At 45.1% G+C, this 19,812-nt stretch overlaps 1 protein-coding gene across 1 annotated transcript; it reads left to right on the forward strand.

The window, feature by feature from the left end:
• Positions 1 to 3,834: 3,834 nt before the first annotated feature.
• Positions 3,835 to 8,479, forward strand: LOC142490630 (protein NYNRIN-like). The gene has a single exon (XM_075593048.1). The coding sequence runs from the start codon at positions 4,689 to 4,691 to the stop codon at positions 8,388 to 8,390; it is 3,702 nt and encodes a 1,233-aa protein (XP_075449163.1). The 5' UTR covers positions 3,835 to 4,688; the 3' UTR covers positions 8,391 to 8,479.
• Positions 8,480 to 19,812: the final 11,333 nt, after the last annotated feature.

The following is a 19,812-nucleotide window of genomic DNA, read 5'->3' on the forward strand; positions in this document are numbered from 1 at the left end:
AGCACCCCTCCGTCTTGAGATCAGCTGTGCTTTTTGCTGCGCCTTCCCGCTTGTGCGTCCTGCACTGCTGACCAACTACCACGGAGCCTTGCAATCCTCCTCTATTGCTGGAATGCTGAGAGAGCCGGTCCGTGACGTCAGACGCCGCTTGTATGCGGAAGAAGTGGATGTGCAGCAGCTGACTGAAACTTACTTACTGCATCTGAACCCAGAGTGGTTAAACTGCTTTTTTATTTCCTGGAGCATGTGAGTGTATTGTAGCCTCCTTGCTCGAGTGTGTTATTAATTAAATTGTGTTGCACTATATTCTTTCTTTTTTCTTTACATACTGTATGCTGCCTTTTTCGATTTGAGATTCCAAGTGATTGTTCCACCTTGGAGAGGAATATTGCGCTCTGTGTCCTCCCCCAGACGTTACCTTGAGTGATTGCGAAATCACTCACACCAGCTGCATCTATCATTGATCTATCATTTTTATGTAAGCAGAATACTTACCCCCTTTTTTACACTAAAATGTTTTGATATACTTCACTATTTGCGTTTTGCGCTGTTTTTTGTCTTTTATGATCGCTAAAGTGTTGTTCTTGGATTTTGCCTGTTTCACTTTTGTTGCTGTTGAGTTCTCTTTTCAAATAGCCTTGGTCTTTCCATGAGATTTTACAGGGTTCTACCATATAAGGGTTGTAATAAGGGACATTTTTGATCATCTGATTGCAGCCAGGTTAACTCTTGCAGCTCTTGCTTCATAGAATTGAGTCCTGTGTTAATTTTTAGAAACTGCTCAGTGCAAGTCCTACAAGAACATTAAATCTGACAGGGCATCTCCCCACTTTTTTTTATACCATTCATGTTAGGCACCCCACATTTTAAGTAGTTAATTGCTATGTTGGAGAACTATGGATGCCATTAAAAGGCCAACAAGGCTCTGCACCTCGCCAAAATATATCTCTGGTATTGAGAGTATTATTGCAACAGAGTTATTGTATTATTATTACGTCTTTGTCTGACCTGCTCTTACCATTTACTGAGACAAAATGACCAAGAAAATAAACACTGAGTAAAGCCAAAAAATGACATTACATTCAAACACAACACTTCAGAGTATTTACACATCTCTATCTGCAATTCATGTGTTTGTTCTCTACCTGTCTTCCCCTATCTTCTCCATTTATTTGCTCTATGTACTGTACATTACTGTATGTATATAGTTGGCTGCATGTATCAGAACCTGCTCTCAGACTCACTCTGTGAACAGACATAATCAGTGTCATCTTATTGTTTTACATTAGAATAAACCACTCAGCAGGGGAACACCAAGTGGACATGTTAGATGTTTGGGGAAGAGTTTCATATTAATACCTTCTCATTATAGAAATCCTGATGTATTATGCCTGAACATTCTCAAAGTCAAACACTGGGAAAAACATTTAAATGCCAACAATAAACTGCCCAATCAGATAGTCTTCCCTTTCTCCTGTTCCTTCCTCTCTAACAGTTACCCGTTAAAAAAGAAAAGCTTTAGAGAAAATTGGGAATGAGTCTCACAGGATTTCAGTAGGTGCATGAAGGTTTAAAACTATTTTCTTTATATACATATTTTTCAGGCCTGTACACAGCACTTAGCTGTGCACATGTTGATTAAGCTAAAGGGGAAAGTTGCAAAGGCAATTTCTTAAGTGGTGGGAAATTACTTGCTTAAGATGGAGGGGGATAATGTGTCCTACTGAAGTACATTATAGTAATCAAAAATAAAAAGCTGAGAACACCATCAAAGCACTAAAAAAATTCCTCCATAAACCATAAATAAATAAATTTTTTCATTTTTAGTAAGAAAAAAAGAATACAAAAGGGCAAATGCAGTATATAGATAGTTTTGAGGTTTTGTGGACCGGAAATTACACCAATTCTCCCATAGATTCTTCAGATGAGTCCTCTGGTATCTGTACACAATATCAAGTCATCATATTACATCATGTGCTCCAATCAAACGGCTGCTGGAATGCAAGGAACTAGAGTGGAGGGCATATAAACGTATTATACCATAATAAATAAACCCAAATACGAACAAGTGAAATCCAGTTATTATTACAAAAAATCCCTAACATCCCACCAAGTTCAATAGTTCACATATGAATATTCATATTGTGTATGTTAAAAATTATTTTCATGTGACACATATATAGTAAAGCTATAAATATATGTATACATTACCAAAATGAATTCATAATAAAAAAATCCAATAATAAATCATCCCATCCAAGTAATTTAATTGTATACTCCATAATGATATGAAAGAAAAACTATACAAAATATACATCATACATATAAAAAAAAATATATACAACAATTAAGAATTTATATTTAAAATATATATTTTTTTAAAACTACAAAAAGAAAAAAAATATTTTTAGGATATGGTCATGTGTGTTTCACTTCCCCTTTGCTTTTTTAAAGATGGGACATTTTTTGGGGCCAATTTGGGTATGCTAGTTCCTTTGGTCTGCGAATCAGTCTCAAAAAGGGCAGCTTCAAATTAAACAAGGCTTGCCAGTAGTATAAAAAAATGTAACTCCCAAAAAATTAGAGAGACATGCCTATGCTGAAAAAGGGGCATAACTAAGGTGCATGACACATAATGAATTGAACTACAGTACTTTAGTTTAAAATAAATATAACTCTGCAAACTGTAGGAAGTTATTCATCTGGCTTCCCACAGAGCACAAAGTGTTATTAGGTTGACAAGTCTAAGGCACCTTATGAGGAATAGGGTATGGTGTAAGACTCAACAGGATCAGACGTTGAACCCATACAACCCCTATTATTCAGGACAACAGCTCTAGACGTGTGAGCTAAACCAGCTGATGGATAGCACCACTATCATAGCATACATAGTTTGAGTGCTATTTCTCATTGAGTGCTCATACCTGTACAAAGCATGTTACCCTCCTCTGGGATAGAGGAGCATACCTAATAAATAGTATTCGACTATGAGACACCTTTTGGCATGGAAAGACATCTTACAGTTCATTTTTTTGAATTGGCTGAAATGTTTTCCAGCATCAACAGTGCCTTATGGCAGAACACTACTTTACTCTTTAGTAAATATGGACAACTGTCTTTATCATTTATATGATTTGAAGTACTAACTCACAAGCTCACTTTCTTATTGTACTTCAATTTCTCATAATAATTAATCCATTGATTGTCACTGTGGTTATCTAAGGCACAGACACTCACATTGGCAATCAATGGACACCCTACTCCCCCCATTACCCACCCCCTTTCCCCCAACTACTCCCCCAGCATATGGGGGTTGTAGGGTGCCCATATATTGACAATGTTCTATCTGTGTCCCCTTTGAGGGCATAGATAACCACAGTATCAATAAATGGATTTGATGGCTATTTAATTTTATTGTAATGTATACTGTATTTTAATGTACTTTGTAATGTGTATTTTTTAAGCTTCAAAAATGGGTAAAAGTGTTATTTGCCAGATCTGGCTAATAGGGCTATTGCCATAACTGTGTGTGGTCGAGGAAGAGGGGGTGGGTAAAGGGGGTAGTTGCCCATAGTGATGGTGGTTAGGCATTCACTGGGGTAGCAGGAGGGTTAAACCCTTATTTATCATAGTGTTCACTACCTGCTAAGGTACTAAAAGGGTTACTGACCACTGAGGAAGATGAGGATGGCCTTCATCTTTGCTGGGGTTGTGAATAGGAGAAAGAAGAAGATGCAGGCACACGGTCTTACTCAAAAGGAGGTTTAATATGCCATAAAGTCCAACCTGCAACCTACGGATGCACCTGGCAGGATCTACAATCTCTCACGGAGATTAAATGCACAGACAGTTTCCTGCCACTGATGGCCCCGGCATTCGACCTAAGTCAGTCACAACCTATTGATACATACTCTTCGGGACTCACTTATTGTCAACAACTCAAACTCTGGGCCCAGGAAGCACTCACAGAGTTACAGGGCTCACTCCAAGAGATTACACAACAAACGGATGAATCTGTGGAACAGTACGGCTCCAGGATCAGAATACTGTTCGAAGATCTTGGCTTTGCCACTCAAGCCAAGGCTCACCGTATGATCCTGACTAAGGCTTTTATAGATGGACTCAATGAACAGCTGAAAGACAAGATTATGTCAATACGCCCAGATTGTATTGGGGGAACATTACAAGACGCTATATTAGTAGCTAAAGGTTTTGCCCGGTCACAAGCAAAGGAACTGAAAGACAAAGGGAAAAAGAAAGCACTTGCTCTAATGATGCAAGAAAATGAATGCACAGATGCAGTTTTATGTCCCTCCCTTAATACCTCACCTCCCGCTCCCGCTTCTTTCCCTCCACCGTCTGCCCCCGCCCCTTTCCAACCCCCCAGTAATAATCCGTACCCGCCCCCTCCTTTCCCTCCTTACCCACAGCCATACCCCTACCCTGCCCCTGCCCCGGCCTACACTCCCTATTATCCACAGCACACCCCCCAACAAGGATACTACCCAAACAATGGGCCTCGGCAAGACCGGAGACAAAACGGAGGAGGCCGCAGCCAAGGTGGACCAACCTGCTGGAACTGTGGAATAGTTGGACATGTTAGGAGAGAATGTAGGAAGCCCAGACCAGACCAACTACCTGAGGGACCTCCACCCCGGTCCTGAAAGGGGGGACAACCTGGGACCGCCATGGCAGCAGTGGGGCAAACTGCTGTTTGTGGGAAAGTCACTCTCACAGTAGCAGAGGTCCCTATGGATTTCCTGGTGGACTCAGGGGCGTCCACGTCCGTTATATCCAAAAAATTGCTCCCCCCCACTATAGAACTTTCCGATGATTGGATGACATCAATGGGGGTAGAGGGAAAACCGCAAAACAGCCGCCTTACTGTTCCTGTACCTCTCGGACCGTTCTCAGAAGTCGCTGCTAGATTTCTGGTATCGAACACCTGCCCTCTAAATCTATTAGGGTCCGATATTTTACAAAGACTAAGGGCAAATATTTTATATGATGAGTGCGGCATGCAACTTATTCTCCATCGCCCGGAAGGGGGAGACACCCCCCCAGATATCTGCATCATCCGAGCTTTACCGCTGATGCTGTTACAAGAACAATCCAACCCAAATACTGGTTTCCCCAGCCATATTGAACCTCAAGTTTCTTCTAGTTTATGGTCTGTGGGACCTGAAGATGTGGGGCTTCTTCCCGTTCCCCCAGTGGTTGTACAGATGAAACCTGGAGTCCCTTACCCAAGAATCCCGCAATACCCTCTCAAAGCTGCACAGGAAGCCAGTCTGAAGATACAAATTCATGCATATTTGGAGAAAGGGGTGCTCAGGTATTGCACTTCACCTTGCAATACTCCTCTGTTTCCTGTCAAGAAGAAAAGTGTCAAAGGTCAACCTGATAAATATCGATTGGTACAAGATCTGCGTGCTGTCAATGCGGCAACAATACTGGAAACCCCTGTTGTCCCCAATCCGAATACTCTCCTCAGCGGAGTCCCTCCCGAGGCCAGTCTCTTCACAGTTATAGACCTGGCCAATGCTTTTTTCAGTGTTCCCCTTCATGTGGACTCCCAATTTTTATTTTCTTTTACTTTCCAAGGAGCTCAACTGACATGGACAAGAATACCCCAAGGGGCCCAGAATAGCCCTAACCAGTTTTCCCAAGCTTTGAAACTCTCTCTTTCACCATGGGTGTTAGCTCACCCTGAAGCTACGCTACTCCAGTATGTTGATGACCTTCTGCTATGTGGCCCAATCGACAGCCAACAGATGGAATCACTCTCCGTCTCCCTGTTGCAGCATCTGTCCTCCATCCAATGTAAAGTCTCTAAGTCAAAACTCCAATGGTGCCTCCCTAAGGTCGTTTTTCTGGGGCATTGTATATCACAAGGAATCAGACATCTGACAGATGAAAGGAAACAAGCTATTGTATCTGTCTCTTATCCATCCACAATCAGCCAACTGCAATCATTCCTTGGACTTATCACCTACTGTAGACAGTGGATACCTGACGCTTCCAGGCTTATGCAACCGCTATATGATGCGCTGAAAACTGGCCCCAAGGAAGACGATGTGGCCGACCCAGTTGCCTATCAATTATATCGACGCTGTTTCAATCTTCTGAAGGAAGCCATTTCAAGTGCACCAGCACTGGGCCTTCCAGATTATACCAAGCCATTCAATCTATATGTGTCCGAGCAGGAAGGCCATGCTTCTGGAGTTCTTACACAATCCCATCGGGAAAAACAGCGCCCTGTCGGTTACTACTCCTGCAGGCTGGATCCGGTTGCACGTACTTCTCCGAGTTGTCTCAAAGCCGCCCATTCCGCCCAAGTACTGCTGGATAAAGTGGCGGACATCACTCTCGGACATGATGTTATTATTCAAGCTCCACATGACTTGGCTGCTGTTCTCTCGCTGACATTACCCCGACATCTCTCGCATCAACGTCATTTAAGACTTCAGTGCTCATTGCTTCTTCCGTCTTATGTTTCTTTTCAACGATGTACCACTATCAACCCAGCAACTCTTCTGCCACATATCCCAAAGGGGGGAGAGGAACCAATGGAAGAATTAAACACTTCTAGTCCACCAGTGTCCCCCCATGACTGTTTACTCACTTTACAGCAAGACACGTCAGAACCACAGAATATGTCTACTACTGCGATTCCAGGCGCTGACCTAGAACTCTGGACAGATGGCTCAAGGTATGCCGATGATAGCGGCAGATTTCATACCGGTTTTGCCGTCACCACGGAGAAAGAGATTCTCTACGCTGAAGCATTGCCACCAAGCAGGTCAGCCCAGGAAGCGGAATTGATTGCGTTACAAACAGCATTGGAGATGGCAGAAGGAAAAAGGGTGAATATAAGAACAGACTCACGATATGCTTTTGGCATTGCCCATGATTTTGGTACTATCTGGAGAAATAGAGGATTCATAACCTCCTCAGGAACACCGGTGAAGCATGCCACCCTTATCCAAGGACTTATGCATGCTATGGGGCTACCTATCCAGGTAGCGGTTCTCAAGGTCAAGGCACATGGAAAAGTGGACAGCACGGAAACAAAAGGAAATCAATTAGCTGACCAAGCCGCCAAACAAGCTGCCTTGGGATCTGTGTCAGAGAGATGGCTAGCCATGGAAGACATGGAAGTAGCAATGGTAAGCACGCGGGCACAAGAAAAGAAACAACGGGAGGAAACAGAGGCACAAATCGAGGCTGAAGAGTTTCCCGAAATTAATACAGCACGACCTCCAGTTGTTAAACTACAACAGGAACAGGCAAAAGTATTATCAGAAGAAAAGAAGCAGTGGAGGAAAGATGGGGCGACCGTGGAAAAGAAAACTGGTCTGTGGAAAAAGGATAATGTGTACTGTCTTCCAAGAAGAATGTATCCAGCCGTAGCAACATGGGCACATGGAGCCACACACCGAGGAAAGAATCAAGCCCTCGCATATGTAAGGAAGTTCTACTATGCTCCTGGGATCAGTACCACATTGGCCGCATACAACCGAGCCTGTCAGGTTTGTCAAACCTGTAATCCCAGCAGCACACAGACCGTACCCACCCAGCATTTAGCCAAGCCCGACTACCCATGGCAGAGAATCCAAGTGGACCATATTCACATGCCCCCGGCCGGGGGATACGAGTATGTATTGGTAGTAGTGGATATGTTTTCAGGATGGCCCGAAGCTTACCCAGTCAAGAATATGACGGCAAAGGTGACAGCGAAGAAAATGCTTATCGAAATAGCATGCAGGTTTGGTATACCTGAAGTGATCGAAAGTGACCAAGGACCGGCGTTCACAGCCTCTATTTTTGGGGAACTATGGTTTATGTTGGGATCTCATCAAGGACTCCACACTCCCTATCACCCACAAAGTTCGGGAAAGGTGGAAAGGATGAACGGCACACTGAAAACCAAACTACTTAAGATGAGTCAAGATCACCCCCTCCCCTGGCCAGATCTATTGCCTATAGCGTTATATCATGTCAGACACACGCCCCAGGCCAAGCATGGGCTTACCCCATATGAAGTCCTATTTGGGTCCCCTCCCAGAATACCAGAGATAGACAGTCAGGAATTACAAAAAGGTCAGGACAAGGTAGTACAATTTGTGATTTCACTTGCGCAAGAATTGTCTAACTCTCGTTCTGTAGTATCTGCTTCTCTTCCAGAGTCCACAGGAGACACAGTACACCCCTTCCAACCTGGGGATAGCGTGTATCTGAAGAAACACGTGAGACCCGATTGTTTGGAGCCCAGATTTGAAGGTCCATATCGAGTCCTGCTGATAACACCTACGGCAGTGAAGCTTGAAGGGAAAGGACCCTGGATCCACGCCTCTCACTGCAAGAAATCTCCCGTTGAAGCTCCATGATGTATATCCTTTTCACTATGGTGCTCTTAAGTACTGTTGAAACTGCCCCAGTAACCTTCTGGGTAAACACTTCCCTGCCTCTACAAACATTCACCGCAGATTTTTGTAATGTCGCAAATTGTGGTATTTATGAGGACTCTCTCTTGTCCGCACAGCCCTGGTCCCTTAAACCTATTAACTACTATTATGATCCCTCATATGATTCAAGATCCCCTATACATAAGCAGGCCCAAATATATCTGTGTGTCACCAGTACAGGGAATGAATGGTGCTCCTCCTGGTCAAATGTAGGATGGAACACAGGAAATGATTGGGCGTATAAGCCAAAGGGGGGACTAGATAGAAAGGATGAGAATGGCAAATCTCTCCTCACCCGTCTAACCCTCACTAAAGGAGTTTGGGGTACTACCAAATGCAAAGGTAAAGTACGACAAGGTTGTCTACCCTTTTATTTACAACTGGAAAATCCTTCCGAGGGAGATATGGGAAAATATGTGCTTGGCATGTACGGGGGTTCTCTCACCAAAAAATTGGGACAAGTGGAGCTCAAAGATATCAAAAATAGACCCGTGTCACCAACCTCCCAACCCACTAATAAAGAAAAATTAGATGCCCGAATTCAAGAGGTATTACCTATTCCGGGCTTGACATGGGAAGATGTATTCCGAATAGAAACACAGACAGATGTTAGGAAGAATCTGTGGCTAGAATGGGTAAAATATACGGTTAAAAGTTCTGGGCAGAATGTCAGCTGTATAGCCTGTGCAGCCGCTAATGCTCATTTAACTACGGTTCCCCTGTTTCTCTCCGACAATGAAACAGAATGCCTGATTACTCTATTAAGAGGTAAGAACTCTACTGACTGTCCAGAGTTAAGACCACTGGTATCCCTGGAAACCAGCGTTAAACCCCCTAGGGAAGTTATAGTACATAACGGAAATTATACATGCTTTATAGCAAATAACGATACGGGAACAAACTTAGGAAGATTTAACCCAGGGTTTTGCGTTTCTAACTCGTCTATCCCTTCTGCCGACCTCCAGGATCACACTGGCCATATGCTTGATATATATTGGTTATGCGGAAATGGTAAACTCCGAAATATTCTACCCCAAATGTGGCAAGGACAGTGTGCATTAGTTAAGGTAGTTATGCCTTTCAGAATACTCCCATGGGAACCAGAAGAGCAGTGCCTATTCAGGAAGTCTCTCTCTCTGTCAAGATCAAAAAGAAGTATAGCAACAGCCCTGCAAAGTGATAATTTGGTATATAGAGATGCCATAGGGGTCCCAAGGGGGGTCCCTGATGAATTTAAGGCCCAAGACCAAATTTTTGCTGGATTCGCATCAATGGTTCCCCAAGTACAAATTAATAAAAATGTTGATTGGATCAATTATCTGTATTACAACCAACAGAGATTTATCAATTATAGTAGGGACGCTTTCCAAGGTATAATTGAGGAACTAGGGCCAAATACCCGAATGACTCTTCAGAATCGAATGGCCTTGGATATGCTTTTAGCAGAGAAAGGGGGGGTATGTTCAATGTTTGGAGAAGAATGTTGCACGTTTATCCCAGAAAACTCTGTGATAGATGGAAAGACGGTTAAAGCACTCAACCAGATCAGGGATCTAGCGGCAGAAGTTAAGAGGAATTCAGGGGTGGATACCAGCTGGGCCAACTGGCTGGCAGATTGGACTGGAGGTTGGAAGTCAATTCTCACGACTATTGGACTGATTTTGTTATGTTTATTTGTCTTTGCTATCCTTGTGCTTTGCTGTGTCATTCCTCTTTATCGGAAACTAATGTATAAAGTGGTCGGAGCAGAAACAATGATGAATACAGGAAGTGAACTGGAATCATTTTTGCAAACTAAAGCTAAGCCGGATATGCCTACCCGAAGCCCCCCAAGGCAGAAATATATTATGCGTAATTCTCTATTGTGAGGTTCAAGGTATCTGGGGAGAGAGACTCCTACGATGTTGACAGTCTTGATGGAAGGTATGAACATCTGTTAGGGATGTATTGTGCCAGTAGTCAAGTGAAGAAATCCTTTACCCATTCCCCACATCGTAGGACAGCTTGTATCCCCTAGGGAGTGAACGAATAAACATAGATTCAAGGGGGGATTGTGAGGGTAGAAAATATTATATGAATATATGTTTATCCATTATTCCGAGAGTTATCCAACTCAGCAATGCAAACAGATATTGTACAGTAAAGATGGCGCCTGTATCCGGGAACACACCCTGAGATTATCCTGTAATGAAGACATCCGGCTGATGAAAGATGTACAAACAACTGGCTTATCAGCACGAGCTGACTCACGAGCTGATCACGCACCCATGCACGAAGGAATGTACACCAATGAGAGACGAAAGAGTGTCCCGGATCAAGATATAAACGGCTTAAGCCCAACCCCTGCCTCGCCCCATTGCTATGCTATATAAACTATGTGAGCTGAATAATAAAGCAGCAGTTCCTGTGTTACCCCCGGGATAACGCATGTACTGAGATAGAAGCTGAACCTTGTGTCAGAGTCTTTCTTAGTGAGCTAGCGCATGCATGACTGAATTTGGAGCAAGTGACTGAAGAGAGAGACCCTGATATAGTGAGATTCACGACCTCATTATTAAGCGTGCAGGACCGGCCACGAGATATTAGTGGGACGAACAGAGAATTCAGAGATGTTGCACTTATTTAAGAAAAAACATGTGTTGCCCACAGGGGCACAGACAGCACTAGATTTAGTCCGCACTCGAGAAGGAAAGAAATATACCAAACATGCTACTAATCTATATAAACTGGCTGGAGTCCCGCCTACGGGAAGATTACAACCCAGCATATGGTCTAAAATGATAACCGAATCCCGGGGAATGCTGGAAGACAAAGGTCTTTTAGAGGTAGCACAGGCTCATCTCCGAGTAGCGGGAAAATTGTGTGATGAAGGTTATGAAGAAGTACGGGGGGAGGGTGGAGCAGAAAATACTGATCCCCTATATGGATATATGAAGCTTGTTAAAACTGAGGAAACCCCATATCCGCCGCCATACCAAGATGGCGCCCACCCTAGTCCAAAGGGGTGGGTCTGTCACCATTGTGGTATGCAAAACCCGGAATGGCGGAGTTTCTGCTATAATTGTGGTGTGCCCCGTCCCGGCCCACCGCCCATCTTATCCGAGAAGTCCGCCCCTTCCTCTCCCGCCCAGACGCTCCCTCCCGCCCCTCTATATCCTATCCTCACCCCTTCCGGTTCCTTTTACCAAGGCCCGGATACAGGAAAAGGACCTAGTGACACGCAAGGCCCTAAGCCTGCTGGAACGCAAGGCCCGATGGTCAGTGAAACGCATGACGCTATGTCTACACTACAAGTACTTTTTCCCTTCACCTCGCTTCAAGAATTTCTCACTTCCCCAGAAGCCATCGCTGCGCGTCAACAAAGGCGACAGGCAATACGACCTGATAGTAGGTCGGAGTCCGAAACATCAAATCTAGCGGACTTTGACGACCCTTTATATCCAGGCCCTAATCCACCACCCACCTCTACGCCCAGGGCTCCGCCGCTCATAATCAATCCCACGCCAGTAGTTCCTACCAGACCACCTCTTTCTGACACACTTCCCCGGGCACCGGAACAGTGGCTTCCGGCACTATCCAAACCGTTTGTCACACGACAGGGCAAGCAAGTTATTGTCACTGTAGGAACTGGGGACATAACCACAGCGGTGGTAGATGTAATAGTTAACCCTGCTAACTCCCAACTCCAACACGGGAGTGGACTGGCCCGGAGTATCTCTCTTGCCGCAGGCCCCTCCATGCAGCGGGATTGCAACCTAATCATTTCACGCACAGGCCAAGTACCCCCGGGACAAATTGCTGTCACTGGCCCCGGTAACTTGCCTATAGCCCTTATAATACATGCCGTAGGTCCCCGGTATGACCCTGATTCTGCCGAAGTATGCGAATCTCAATTAAAGTCCGTCGTCTGGAATACCCTTATTCATTTGTCAGACCAGGCCTGTGTTGAGCGCGGAATCTCCTCTGTTGCTTTTCCTTTGGTATCCACGGGGTTATTTAGGTACCCACTCAAACCTGCTGTAAATACTATCATATCTACCATATTAGAATTTGTGGCCACCCAACCTACTACACTCTCAGAGATCAGAATAGTCACTGATGATCCCGATAGAATGCCAGTCCTTCAGTCAGCTTTGCAATCCAAGGGCACACTCTCAGATATAGTGCCCTCGGCCGTGCCCCCACTTCCCGGTTCCCAGATTTATCATACCCAAGGGATATCAGCTATAAAAACGGAGCCCACGGCAGAAGGCCAAACCAATAATGCGACACATAACACACCCAAGCTTGGTCTTCAGTATGTTACGTTCACCCCTACACAAGTTTCCACTCTGGTGTCTGGTCTACCTGACCCGGAGAAACAGCCTATGCCGTTCTACAGACGAATGTGCCAGATACAGAAAACCTACGGATGCACCTGGCAGGATCTACAATCTCTCACGGAGATTAAATGCACAGACAGTTTCCTGCCACTGATGGCCCCGGCATTCGACCTAAGTCAGTCACAACCTATTGATACATACTCTTCGGGACTCACTTATTGTCAACAACTCAAACTCTGGGCCCAGGAAGCACTCACAGAGTTACAGGGCTCACTCCAAGAGATTACACAACAAACGGATGAATCTGTGGAACAGTATTCTGATCCTGGAGCCGTACTGTTCCACAGATTCATCCGTTTGTTGTGTAATCTCTTGGAGTGAGCCCTGTAACTCTGTGAGTGCTTCCTGGGCCCAGAGTTTGAGTTGTTGACAATAAGTGAGTCCCGAAGAGTATGTATCAATAGGTTGTGACTGACTTAGGTCGAATGCCGGGGCCATCAGTGGCAGGAAACTGTCTGTGCATTTAATCTCCGTGAGAGATTGTAGATCCTGCCAGGTGCATCCGTAGGTTTTCTGTATCTGGCACATTCGTCTGTAGAACGGCATAGGCTGTTTCTCCGGGTCAGGTAGACCAGACACCAGAGTGGAAACTTGTGTAGGGGTGAACGTAACATACTGAAGACCAAGCTTGGGTGTGTTATGTGTCGCATTATTGGTTTGGCCTTCTGCCGTGGGCTCCGTTTTTATAGCTGATATCCCTTGGGTATGATAAATCTGGGAACCGGGAAGTGGGGGCACGGCCGAGGGCACTATATCTGAGAGTGTGCCCTTGGATTGCAAAGCTGACTGAAGGACTGGCATTCTATCGGGATCATCAGTGACTATTCTGATCTCTGAGAGTGTAGTAGGTTGGGTGGCCACAAATTCTAATATGGTAGATATGATAGTATTTACAGCAGGTTTGAGTGGGTACCTAAATAACCCCGTGGATACCAAAGGAAAAGCAACAGAGGAGATTCCGCGCTCAACACAGGCCTGGTCTGACAAATGAATAAGGGTATTCCAGACGACGGACTTTAATTGAGATTCGCATACTTCGGCAGAATCAGGGTCATACCGGGGACCTACGGCATGTATTATAAGGGCTATAGGCAAGTTACCGGGGCCAGTGACAGCAATTTGTCCCGGGGGTACTTGGCCTGTGCGTGAAATGATTAGGTTGCAATCCCGCTGCATGGAGGGGCCTGCGGCAAGTGAGATACTCCGGGCCAGTCCACTCCCGTGTTGGAGTTGGGAGTTAGCAGGGTTAACTATTACATCTACCACCGCTGTGGTTATGTCCCCAGTTCCTACAGTGACAATAACTTGCTTGCCCTGTCGTGTGACAAACGGTTTGGATAGTGCCGGAAGCCACTGTTCCGGTGCCCGGGGAAGTGTGTCAGAAAGAGGTGGTCTGATAGGAACTACTGGCGTGGGATTGATTATGAGCGGCGGAGCCCTGGGCGTAGAGGTGGGTGGTGGATTAGGGCCTGGATATAAAGGGTCGTCAAAGTCCGCTAGATTTGATGTTTCGGACTCCGACCTACTATCAGGTCGTATTGCCTGTCGCCTTTGTTGACGCGCAGCGATGGCTTCTGGGGAAGTGAGAAATTCTTGAAGCGAGGTGAAGGGAAAAAGTACTTGTAGTGTAGACATAGCGTCATGCGTTTCACTGACCATCGGGCCTTGCGTTCCAGCAGGCTTAGGGCCTTGCGTGTCACTAGGTCCTTTTCCTGTATCCGGGCCTTGGTAAAAGGAACCGGAAGGGGTGAGGATAGGATATAGAGGGGCGGGAGGGAGCGTCTGGGCGGGAGAGGAAGGGGCGGACTTCTCGGATAAGATGGGCGGTGGGCCGGGACGGGGCACACCACAATTATAGCAGAAACTCCGCCATTCCGGGTTTTGCATACCACAATGGTGACAGACCCACCCCTTTGGACTAGGGCGGGCGCCATCTTGGTATGGCGGCGGATATGGGGTTTCCTCAGTTTTAACAAGCTTCATATATCCATATAGGGGATCAGTATTTTCTGCTCCACCCTCCCCCCGTACTTCTTCATAACCTTCATCACACAATTTTCCCGCTACTCGGAGATGAGCCTGTGCTACCTCTAAAAGACCTTTGTCTTCCAGCATTCCCCGGGATTCGGTTATCATTTTAGACCATATGCTGGGTTGTAATCTTCCCGTAGGCGGGACTCCAGCCAGTTTATATAGATTAGTAGCATGTTTGGTATATTTCTTTCCTTCTCGAGTGCGGACTAAATCTAGTGCTGTCTGTGCCCCTGTGGGCAACACATGTTTTTTCTTAAATAAGTGCAACATCTCTGAATTCTCTGTTCGTCCCACTAATATCTCGTGGCCGGTCCTGTGTCACCGTCTCGAGGGAACCACTGCTTGGTTACCGCCCTCAGACGTTGGGTCCCTGACCCCAGACACCCGGTACCGGAGACAGAGTACTACTTCGCCGTCTCGAGGGAACCACTTTTCCAGGTTACCGCCCTCAGATCATCAGTGCCTGTCCTGTTCCCTTATCTCGGGCTGACAGCCTGCACTCTCATTCAGGGATTTTGCAATTACTAGTCAGAAAAACAATCAGACAACCCGCAGTCTATTTCCCATTAATACCCACTCGGTCACCTAAATTCCCAACACTAATGCATTAATACACATACATATACGACCTCCAGTCAGCCGACAAAAATCCCACTCCACTTCGGGCTCCCACTTGCGGCACTGACTAGCATATATAACATGCAAACATTCGTACAATTTAGCAACTTATAGGTGACCACAAGCAACTGAAGAGTATGATATTTTTAACAGTTCTAAACAGAGCGTGACTCTAAAGATCACACCGTTGTATCACATCAACGTGAGTGAAAGACCTAAACAGATTATACTACCTAGGCAGCAACCCACCGACTTGTCACAGGCAAGATAACACACAAATTGTATGCAAGAGCTTACCTTGACAATGAGGGTGATCAGTCCTCGGTTCGGTGTGTCACGGTCTCTGCAGCAAAATCAGCGACAGGTCAGTCTCTCGTGGTGAGCCGGAGTCACGCTGCTCCCCCCTTCCACGTTGGGCGCCAAATAATGAGGTCGTGAATCTCACTATATCAGGGTCTCTCTCTTCAGTCACTTGCTCCAAATTCAGTCATGCATGCGCTAGCTCACTAAGAAAGACTCTGACACAAGGTTCAGCTTCTATCTCAGTACATGCGTTATCCCGGGGGTAACACAGGAACTGCTGCTTTATTATTCAGCTCACATAGTTTATATAGCATAGCAATGGGGCGAGGCAGGGGTTGGGCTTAAGCCGTTTATATCTTGATCCGGGACACTCTTTCGTCTCTCATTGGTGTACATTCCTTCGTGCATGGGTGCGTGATCAGCTCGTGAGTCAGCTCGTGCTGATAAGCCAGTTGTTTGTACATCTTTCATCAGCCGGATGTCTTCATTACAGGATAATCTCAGGGTGTGTTCCCGGATACAGGCGCCATCTTTACTGTACAATATCTGTTTGCATTGCTGAGTTGGATAACTCTCGGAATAATGGATAAACATATATTCATATAATATTTTCTACCCTCACAATCTTTGCTGGGGTTGTGAATAGGAGAAAGAAGAAGATGCAGGCACACGGTCTTACTCAAAAGGAGGTTTAATATGCCATAAAGTCCAACCTTTCGGCAGTCAAATACAGCCTTTCTCAAGGTGAAGGCTGTATTTGACTGCCGAAACGTTGGACTTTATGGCATATTAAACCTCCTTTTGAGTAAGACCGTGTGCCTGCTTCTTCTTCTTTGTACTGGAACATTTGGGACTACAGGAGATCCCCAGGACCAGCGCACCGGCAGCTAAGTACCCCACCTCTATTACCATTGATATTGAGTGTGTGTCTCATCCTCTGTCGTTGTGAATAGGAGCACATTGATTTAGCCCGCTATGGTGTATGTGTATGTAGATATATTATATATAATATAAAATATAATATATTAGATAATATAAAATACTATATATATAATATATGACAAATGGCTCCTTTACGTAGTGCTGCCGTCTGTCTGGGCTCTTTATGACACAGTCTTCTAGGGTTAACAAAGAGAACTAAAAGCACGATATTGGATCTTTCAGGCTTCCGCCTGTTTTTAATATATATATATATATATATATATATATGAATATAATATATGAATATAAATATAATATTAATATAATATATGAATATAATATAATATTTTTTTTAAATATATATATATATATTTAATATTTAATATATAATATATAATATATATATATATATATATATATTATATATATATATTTAATATTTTATATATATATATATATATATATATATATATATTTATATATATATATATATATATATATATATATATATATATATATATATATATAATATATATATATATACATATATAAAAAAGAAAAAAGAACCCTAGGCACTCCGTCTAAATGGCTAAAAAAGTTGGTGCAAATCCTGTACAGAAAGATAGGCAATACGATACCGCACGTAGACGAATATCAGAGGCAGCACTCCAGATGGTTATCAAACATAATGTATTTATTCAACAAGACATCATTCCAACGTTTCGGTCTGCAAATGGGACCTTTGTCAAGGTGATGAAGTTATCACCTTGACAAAGATCCCGTTTGCGGACCGAAACGTTGGAATGATGTCTTGTTGAATAAATACATTATTTTTGATAACCATCTGGAGTGCTGCCTCTGATATTCGTCTATGTGCGGTAACGTATTGACTATATACATATATCTTACTATATATTTCTGAAAGCATTGTATGTGTCCCTGTCTGCACTGTCCCTTGCGGCAATCTGATTGGTCCGTTGGACCGCCCGCCCCCGCACACCTCTCATTGGCCTGAGGCGGAGTGACGGGCCAAAGGTCCAACGCACACACACACACACACCTCTTACCCGCCGGTCCCGGAGGCTCCGCCGCTTCCTCCGCGAACATCAGCCTGAAATCCAACTCATCACAGCCGCAGTGCGCGGCGCTCATCGGGACCCGCACGCACCTCCTCCTCTCCGCAGGTCTCCCGGTTTCCCGTGCTTTTTCCTCCCCCCACCCCTCTGGCGCTGCTACAGTCAGTGGGGGAGCGGAGCGAGCGCCCGGGACACAGCGGGGGACTCTCACCTCACCACGGCTCTCAATTGTGTGCACGCGCCGCGCGCCCCCACGCTCTCCTCCTCCCCGGGATGACGGTGTGTCCGCTCCCCGCACTCTCCGCACTGTGACCCGCCCGCCGCGGGTGGGAGGATGTCTCACGTGGAATACCTGCCTCCCTGGTGGGTGTACTGGCTGCATGGGTTCCCACACCTGCTGCTCTCCCTGTGGCCCGGGGGCAGCGACTTCAACCCCACGGAAAGCAGCTACCGGCAGGTCAGTGCCACCCGCAGCCGGTGTGCAGGGGGTGTGTAAGTGCCACGGCCTTTGTACAGGACGTGAGTGTGTCTGTCCTTAGCCTGGTAGTGGGTGCAGCTCTGTCTGTCGGACAAGGTGCAGCCTGTGGCTGTGAACTTCCCTGTGTCAGTGGGTGAAGCCTGTGGCTGTGATGCCCCCGTGTCAGTGGGTGCCTGTGATGCCCCCGTGTCAGTGGGTGCCTGTGATGCCACCGTGTCAGTGGGTGCCTGTGATGCCCCCGTGTCAGTGGGTGCCTGTGATGCCTCCGTGCCCCTCCCTGCCCTTTGCCCCCCCGCCCATCCCTGCCCTTTGCCCCCCCACCCCTCCCTGCCTTTTGCCCCCCAGCCCCTCCCTGCCCTTTTCCCCCCGCCCCTCCCTGCCTTTGCCCCTCCCTGCCCTTTGCTACCCCGACCTTTGCCCTCCACGCCCCTTGGTGCCCCCCGCCCTTCCACGCCCCTCCCACCCCGTCCTTCCACTCCCCTCCCCCCCCGCCCTTCCACTCCATGCCCCCTGCCCTTCCACGCCCGGGCAACGCCGGGTATATCAGCTAATATATATATATATATATAAATATATATATATATATATATATATATATATATATATATAAAAAATATTTCCTATTTAAAAAAAATAATGGAAATAAAATGAAAGCATGATAAGGTGAGGTAAGCAGTAGCCCTTACTACCCACAAATATATATATACTGGTGAAGATAACCTAGGCGCAATTGGGAAAGAAACAGGAATGTGAAAAAATTATAAATCCACACTATATTGAAAAATTATGAGGCACTTTAGTTGAAGGGGATCCTGAAACAAATTATCACTATATCCAAATGGGAAAAAATTGTAGCTGCATTCAGTGAGACTGTTATTGCTTCACTGTAAATGGAATTCTGTAGGTAATATAACCAGTAATACTTAAATAGGTGTAGTCTTCTTAAAATAAAATGTATTATAAAGCTTCCTTAAGTACAAAAATAAAAAACATCAATGCAGATGACAAGAAGTTCATAATATCTCATTTCCCACCACCCAGATGAACATCAAGGAGGGTAAGGAGACGCACTTCGATTGTATTTTATGTGTGAGCTATACCATATGCTATAGGAACTTTTCCCACGGATTTAACAGGTTGTTCAAAGTCTTTTTAAAGGCTTGGATACAAATTGGGACACTTATTCCAACTATATTATTCAGTGTAATCCTCTCTCAACTAACCATTGATGTTTTTTATTTTTGTACGTAAGGAAGTTTTATAATAAATTTAATTTTTAAGAAGACTACCACCTATTTAAGTATTAGTGGTTTTATATACAGTTAGGTCCGGAAATAATTGGACACTGACACAATTTTCATAATTTTGGCTCTGTATGCCACCACAATGGATTTGAAATGAAACAACTGAGATGCAATAGAAGTGCAGACTTTCAGCTTTAATTCAAGGGGTTGAACAAAAATATCGTATGAAATGTTTAGGAATTGCAGCCATTTTCATACACAGTCCCCTTACATCAGGGGCTCGAATGT

This window comes from Ascaphus truei, chromosome 3 (assembly GCF_040206685.1).
Source record: "Ascaphus truei isolate aAscTru1 chromosome 3, aAscTru1.hap1, whole genome shotgun sequence".
NCBI classification, from domain to species: domain Eukaryota; kingdom Metazoa; phylum Chordata; class Amphibia; order Anura; family Ascaphidae; genus Ascaphus; species Ascaphus truei.

Coding starts and splice junctions, on each gene's coding strand:
- LOC142490630 (XM_075593048.1), top strand. CDS start 4,689: ATGGCAGCAGTGGGGCAAACTGCTGTTTGTGGGAAAGTCACTCTCACA.